We start from the raw sequence: 8,120 nt of genomic DNA, 5'->3' as shown, positions 1-8,120 counted from the left end.
TTTCAAGAAGAGCCAAACACTTCTCAAACCCTCTGCTTGCTTTATATTTTCTTGCTCTTTAAAAAAAATTATAAAGTTTATTGCGAAAGTGAGGTGGTCAGAGACATATGTGGGCAATGTTCAGGAATACAGTGCACCAGGAAGGGAAAGGTGAGAGAGAAATGTCTCTGCCTTTTTATCTTGTGCTCATGGGAAAAAAAGAGAGAGCATCCTTTTACATTGCCACATATGTGCTTGGGGAGCGGAGTGGTTACATGTCACTACCCTCAGGTCCCCGATGGGGAAATGTATGTCCCTGGGGAGAAGGGGTCATTTGATCAATAGATAGGTATGTGAGAGTTATACAGAGATGGAATATGTGACTTCTGACTTGTGACACTAAGCTGGCAACATAGCTGCTCCATTTTATAAATCTTAAGGGTTGTGGGAGTATAGATTCATCACATCTTCTGCAGTGACTTTCTGTCTGATTAGATGTGTAGGGCTTACCCATCCTGGTTGTAAATCTCTTATCTGATCTAATGCACCTCTGTCATGAATCAGAGAATTTCCAGTCAGTGCCAATGGTTGTCCTTGCACTGTCATCATCATTCTGAGAAATTGCTGGTTTCCTTCAAGGAGCCAGTAACTGAAGTGGCCCAGTCATGAAGAGTATGAGACAAGGCCAGTCCTTGAAATGGGAGATCCTGATATATAGGAGGTCAACAGGACATGAGACAGGGACTGCCTGATGATGCTAAAGGCCGTCAGTGAACTCAGAACATTTGGTGTTGTGTCCTGGGTCAGGATGCCGTATTGCACCAGTCCTTCAGGCTCCTTGCCTGGCCTACCCCAACCCAGCTTCACATGCAACAGTGAGTTCAGTGACTTGGGCTGGTGAGGCTTGTGGGATAAGTTCTTTAGGCTTCCTGTCAGCCTTGCCTCACCCGTGGCTCTTGCATAAGCTGGTGGGTTCAGTGGCCTGGTGATGATTTTGTCAGCATCAAAAGCACTCAGTGTCCCCAGCCCAGGCTTACCTCATGGGTAGTGCCTCCAAGAACCCCCAGCAAGGCTGCACCAGTGGGTACCTCTAGGTTTGCTCCCAATCCACCACAGGAGTCATATGGGGAGGTAGGTTCTGGCCCTGAAGGAGCTCCTTCATACTTTCTAATCTCCCATTAGTCAACGTCCGCTGGCACATACTGAAGCTCAGATCCATTGGAGTATGGGCTGCAAGACAAACTACAACATTCTAAGGCGAGGGGGCATGCATTATTATGGAGGTTTATTACTCTGTGACATGATCAAAACTCAAGGCCACATCATTATCACTCTTTTATTCACTAACGTCTAACAATTTTCCATCATTCCAGAAGTCTATTGACTTCTTCCTCATAAGAACAAAGACTCAAGGACTTAGACTGTTATCTTTTGCCTCCAAGAGTCTGCAACTATATTGGAAATGGTTTAACTGGAAGTTGAACCAGGTACTTGTACATGGTATCCAAAGCTGTAACTTAACCATTGTGCCACATGCCTACATACAACATTGTTTTTCAGACCAGCATTGTAAGAGTGGTGGGAAATACCTCCCTCTCTGAAACTCAACTTTCAAAATAAATAACTAAACATTAAAAAAGTGAGTCTCCTTGGTAAGCCAAAGCTATTTGAAGCATAAGGATTTAGGTTAAAAATTTTATGGAGTTTAGCAGGCCTGTTAGCCTTATGGGACATGTTTCCCACTTATTGAAGAGGCAAGAAGGATTCATAAGAAAACCCACTCAAAGACGTGTCTTAAACAGGTGAGCCAGAGTTTCTTGTCTCTCAACACAGATCAGCTAAGTAGGGTTGTTCCTGACAACACACTGGATTTGAGGGAGTTAGGTCTTGGCAGCATCGACACAGACTGGCTCTGCTAAACCAGAGCAATCCTAAGATCTCAGTAGATGTTAGTACCTGAGGGAATGCAAGGCATTTTTCGTCAAGGCCCTGACTCCTTGGCACTAGAATGATGAGAACACAGATAATCCATGGGGAAACATGAAAAAATCCTGTATTTCTATTATCTGGTATCAGAGGATCCAATTAGAAATTTGTAGGCAAGTTGAAAGCAGACAGCAGTGTATGCCTTACACCTCCTAGTTTCTTATGCTTAAATTGATAACATATTTAAAGAACACTTGATTCATTCCTGTTATTCTCAAAATACAAGTGTGGAAAAGGTATTTTTCTTGTGGAAAATAAAAATTCCCATTGCCTGTGAAAATCATACAGAAAAACTTCAGAGAAGAAACCCAGAATTTCTCACCTGCTCCAGACCATTATGGAGTAACACAATGATCCTAAGACTGTAAATGAATAAATATCATTGTTAATTTATAATGTTGAGGTTAAAAACTTTAATCTGCATTATAGTCAAAGTCTTAGTGGTTGCAGTTAATAAGAAATATGCAAACATACAAAAAATTGAAAGGCCATGGTGCAATGAAGAGTCAAGATGTCTGTTACATTACACTGATTTCAGATAGAGAAAACAAAGGAAGGAACAGATTCCAGGGGACAGATTGAGAGCAATCTTTGGCAGAGAATGGACAGAAAAGAATAGGGACTCTATGGAGCAGTGAAGATAAAGTCACACAGTTGTCTGTCAAGAACCACCAGTGACTCCTGCATATTCAATGGTTGGAGCCCATCTAGGAAATTCCATCTTCCCAGGCAAGGGGAGTGGTGGCTATCATAACCATTGACAATGGCATTTTTGACTGAGGGAGAATTTCACAGTCCTTACCTGTGTTGACACGTGGACCAATGGAACAAGACAGAAATTCCAGACATTAACCCATGCACCCACATTCATCAAATCATTGCAAATAAGCTTAAATTATTTCTTGAAGAAAGGGCGATCCTCTTAACAAACTATGTTGGGGAAATCGGATTTCATATACAGTTTTAAAGAAGAGCTCTAACTTACATCCCATTAAGAAAAAAAAAAGGCACTTGGAAGTGGATCTGAATCTGAGTTTTGAAAGCATCAAATTCCTGAGCAAAACATAAGAGAATCACTGCAAGACATTGACCTAAGCAAAGACTTGGCGGGAGAGAAAGCGGGAGAGAATGAAAGAGTCAGAGCACTCTCACTCCTTGGTTCATTCCCAGCCTCCATCAGCTGGGAGGGCCCAGACAGAGTTGGGAACTTAACCCATGTCTCCCTGCCTTTGGTGACAGAAACCCAGACTTGAGCTACACTACCATTACCAAGATCTGGGTTAGCAAGAAGTTGAAGTCAGAAGCCTGAGCTGGCAGTTAAACTCAAATCTTGTGATGCCACATGGTGCTTGATAGGGCACATACTTATCCTGGTTTTGATGATATTAAATCTAGAAATAATCTCCATTTTATTTTTGTAACATTTTAACCATTCATTTAGGTATTTACCTATTTTATACTTTTATTTAAAAGTCCAGTTAGCACTTCATACCAATCATATTAAAAAATGCATGTAAAATTTTATCAATATTTTCTTTTTTTTTAATGATTTATTTTTATTATTTTCTCATTGGAAAGGCGGATATACAGAGAGGAGAGACAGAGAGGAAGATCTTCAGTCCGATGATTCACTCCCAAAGTGAGCGCAACGGGCCGATACTATGCCGATCCGAAGCCAGGAGCCTCTTCCGGGTCTCCCACGCGGGTGCAGGGTCCCAAAGCTTTGGGCTGTCCTCGACTGCTTTCCCAGGCCACAGGCAGGGAGCTGGAAGGGAAGCGGGGCTGCCGGGATTAGAACCGGCGCCCATATGGGACTCCTTTTGCGTGCAAGGCGAGGACCTTTAACCACTTGCGCCACCGCGCCGGGCCCTCAATATTTTCTTTTTTCTGAGTTATTTCTGTTGTAATAACACCAAGATTTACTCTTGGATGCAGACTATTACCTTTCGGGATGTCTCACTCCATTTTATCCCAATTATGAGAAGTTCCAATGAATTTTCTTTCTCAACATCCCTTTCATATATTTCTTTCAACTCACAGTGGCATTGTTAACTTAGGGTATCGTGATGACAATAAGTCATCATCAGATAAACTGTAAAGATGATTACCTCCCAACTCATTCTTCCTGGGTCACTCTGTGTCAAACTTGGAGCAATACTTTAATTTTATATTAAAGGCAAAGAAAAACCTTGACTGGCTCCTGATGGCCTTTTATAATGAGCACATTCTTTTTAAAAAAAATTTAAAAATTTTATTTTGAATTTTAATTTTATGGTGTAATTTCATGGAGTCTAAAATTTCTCCTCCCCTACAAATCCATCCCCCACTGATTTTCATCATATTTTTACAATAGTGTAGTCTCTCAAGGAGTTATAATTCTTGAATTTTTTTTTACTATGATGATTCAAATTTGTCTTTGATCTGAGGTCATGCTACTTTATTCCTATGAAAAGAGACATTGAGACTTTTAGAGAGTCTATAAGTTTTTGGCTGTGAGACAAGAATTGCTGCAGGATCGAGTAAAAGTTCCAAGAATAATGGATAAGAGGTTATTATTAATTTTCTCTTTTATTATAAAAATATGTAGTAGGTACATAACAAATGTGCTAGGTATTCTTCCAAGTTGTTGAGTAAACAGATTTGAAAAAAAGTATTCATACATGAATGACCACAGGTGTGTTGTTTTGTGGAAGAGCTTGATGCAAATTGACTAATGTGTAGTGTTTTTATATATATCCATAACATCTATTTTCATGTTCTACTAGTGTGTGACAGGACTCACTTGGAAGAAAAAAAAACTATATGTAAAACTAGTCAATGTGATAATGAACTAAGCTGTATATGCAGGGCTAGGTGAATAACTTTTTGGCTGCAAAGCCTAATCTCTGGGGGAAATAGCAGAGAAACACAGGCTTTCCCACTTCTAATTAGGTTATTTGGATTTCAGATACCATAAACAACCCACAGATTATATTATCAGATGGTACTTTCGGCACTGGCAAAGCTATCAGTCTCTTAGCTGGTTCAAAGGCACCCTGGCTAGGAACCATGAGCTGTGATTCTTGGCTTCCCAAACTCAGGTGGGCCTGGGACCTGCGATTAAGCTCAAGAAGTCCAAAACCGGCCCCAAACGAAGGAGAATCTTTTTCCTGGGCTGTTCGCATATAAAATTCTTCAGGATCACTTGCCTTTTTGAGCCTAGGGCTAAGAGTTAACAAGGGAAAATCCTGATTCCTAAAACAGAAGGGTGAGTGTTGATTGCATCTTTCCTACCAATCTTCTAGAACTTTTCGTTTTTCTTTTCTATTTTTTTTTTTTTTAAATTTTGAGATCGCCACTGATATGAAGGTGGTCCTGGTGAACTTCCAGGCAGGTTTGGAACAGAAATGCTGTACAGTCAAGAGTGGTCACAGGGTTTGTTGCATCTTCTGTAGAGGATGCCTTTCTAGACCTTTTTGTTCCTGACAAAAAGCTCTAAGCTTCACAAAATGGAGGAAATGAAAGTATTCAGAAGGGTGAGCTTGATGCCCCATCTGAATCTCAGTCTCTTTACAGTGAGGTTGGGTGGGAGCTGTGTTCCCATGTGTTAAAACTTGATTTTGTAAGTTATTTATGGAAATGCAGATTGAGAGAGAAAGAGACAAAGAGAAATCTCCACCATCCTAACCCTCCTCCTTGGTTCACTTTCCAAATGCTCATAACATCAAACACCAGGAACTCTTTGTGGGTGTCCACCTGGATTGCTGGGATTTAAGTACTGGAGCCATCACCACCTGCTGATTCCTAGGATAAACATTCCAACAAAGCTGTAATGTGGAGCTAAATGGGCTCCAACCTCAGCATTTTGATAAGTACATGAGCTTGAATGTCTAATCTTAACCTCTGGGCAAAATATTTACAACTGGGACCTAATTTTATATGGCTGCTGCTTCTTTTCTCCCAGGCTCATCACAGGGAAGAATGGTCTCAGGAAATGATTCTTCAGTTACTGAATTTATGCTGCTTGGATTAACACAACAGCCAGATCTGCAGCTGCCCCTCTTCTTCCTGTTCTTTGGCATCTATGTCATGGCTGTGGTGGGGAACCTGGGCTTGATTGTTCTCATTATTCTGAACCCTCACCTGCACACTCCCATGTACTACTTTCTCTTCAACCTTTCCTTTGTGGACCTCTGCTACTCCTGTGTCATCATACCCAGATTGCTGATAAGTTTCATGAAACAGAACATCATCTCCTATGCTGAGTGCATGACTCAACTCTTTTTCTTCTCCTTCTTTGTAATTGATGAGTGTTATATCTTGACATGTATGGCCTATGACCGTTATGTGGCCATCTGCAAGCCCCTGCTGTACAAGGTCATCATGTCTCCTCAGATCTGCCTTGTGTTGACAGCATGTGCATATGTGATGGGGTTTGTAGGTGCTACAGCTCATGTTGTATGCATGATGCGTCTTATCTTTTGTGATAATAATATCATCAATCATTACATGTGTGACATCCCTCCTCTTCTCCAACTCTCCTGTACAAGCACCTACATCAATGAGCTGGTGGCTTTCATTGTGGTGGGCATCAGCATAGCAGTACCTAGTCTCACTCTCTTTGTTTCCTATAGCCAGATTCTCTGCAGCATCCTGCACATCCGTTCTTCCCGTGCAAGGTCCAAAGCCTTCAGTACCTGTAGCTCCCACATAATAACTGTGTGTCTTTTCTTTGGTTCTGCAGCATTTACTTACTTCAAGCCTTTTCCTGGTGAGTCTCTAGCTCAGAATAAAGTATCTACTGTTTTTTATACCATTGTGGGTCCAATGATGAATCCTTTCATCTATAGCTTGAGGAACAAAGATGTACATGTTGCATTGAGTAAAACATTGAAGAGAAACATCCTTTACTAACTTGAAACTACTGTATAAATGCTAACTCTTTTTAAGGACATGAGCTGCAAATCTCTGGAAAAGACTAAGAAATCAAGATAAAATGATCTGGATAACAGAAAAGATTAATTTCATTGCATAAAGCACATCATATATGAAGACAGGAATGTGAGTGAAGTATTAGATTTTCAAACTTCAGAGATATTTTGCATTTTGTTATTTAAAAAAATTTAGGAATTACATTACTGTAAAGAGGAAATATTGTATGATAGTAACTCCAGAAATTGAAAAACTATGAACATTTTTACTCTGACACATCCAGAATATCTGTGCAACTTTGTGTTTGAGACATCTAGCTGTGTGAAATGGAACTCATTTATCATTTTATCCATAAATTCACCAATCTCTTTTCTTTTGTTTCATTTTCTCAAAGGAGAAATGTGAGTGATACTCTTCTCATTGTAGTTTTAGTTCTGATCTCATTGTCATTTCAAAGACCAGTGGTATTTGGAAGCCAACATTTTTTATCTCCCTTGACTAAGGACAGAAAATGAAAATGACCATTTGGAATATTTAAATAAAGGTGACTTTTATTGGGTTTAACTCCTTGGACTTTAGGGCAGGCATGTGGGTACTGCAATATGCCTTATGCTCATTGGGAATATTTTTTTTTTATCACAAATGTTTACCAATTATTAGGGGAAAGTAATTTCTCATTCCAAATAGATTTTAAAATTCTAAGCCATTGTATCTCAATAATTTCTGCTGTTCCTCTCATGTCGGATATAAACGATGTAGTATTATAATTGGCAAAGATTAAGTGAGCTGTACCAGCTTATGTTTAAAATTCAAAAAGTCTTGGCATGAGGACAACAAACTGCATGGCTCTCGGGGGGCTATTTATAGAAGGTGAAATGGGTGCAAGCGTTTCAGTGGAGACATGATGAATGAACCGATACATGAGAACACATCATGAAGTGTGTGCAGAGCCTTACATTAAGAGGGCAAGCAGAGAACATCTGTGAGCTCACGATGGAGAGGATGGCCAGGAAGAGCTTTCCTGGGGAGCTGATGTTTACCCTGAGCCCTGACTGGCAGGAGGGAGCCAAGCAAAAGGAACATTTCAGGCCTCGGTCACAATAACACTGAGTCTCAGAGGCAGTGACCATCCTACGGTGTGAGGGTCTGTGTGCCGGTGGTGTGGAGGAGGATGGGTACATATTAGGACATGGGTATGTTGTGCAGGGGAAGAGATAGGAAATGTGTGTGGAATCAGAGGTTTG

The 8,120-nt window shown here is 40.5% G+C and overlaps 1 protein-coding gene across 2 annotated transcripts; it reads left to right on the top strand.

Annotated features, from left to right (window-relative positions):
• Positions 1 to 4,031: 4,031 nt before the first annotated feature.
• On the top strand, positions 4,032 to 6,858 carry LOC121154243 (olfactory receptor 147-like). Of its 2 annotated transcripts, XM_040977197.1 has the most exons (2): positions 4,032 to 4,041; positions 5,936 to 6,858. In XM_040977197.1, exons 1-2 carry the CDS (start codon positions 4,032 to 4,034, stop codon positions 6,856 to 6,858), a joined length of 933 nt encoding a protein of 310 aa, XP_040833131.1. The 2 variants fall into 2 exon arrangements, with proteins under 2 accessions (XP_040833131.1, XP_040833132.1); XM_040977198.1 differs by lacking the exon at positions 4,032 to 4,041 and having other exon boundaries at positions 5,920 to 6,858.
• Positions 6,859 to 8,120: the final 1,262 nt, after the last annotated feature.

Source organism: Ochotona curzoniae, unplaced genomic scaffold (assembly GCF_017591425.1).
Source record: "Ochotona curzoniae isolate NIBS_2020 unplaced genomic scaffold, NIBS_Ocur_1.0 contig_2723, whole genome shotgun sequence".
Taxonomy (NCBI): domain Eukaryota; kingdom Metazoa; phylum Chordata; class Mammalia; order Lagomorpha; family Ochotonidae; genus Ochotona; species Ochotona curzoniae.
The sequence above is the reverse complement of the archived record's forward strand: the minus strand, read 5'-3'. Positions and strand labels throughout refer to the sequence as shown.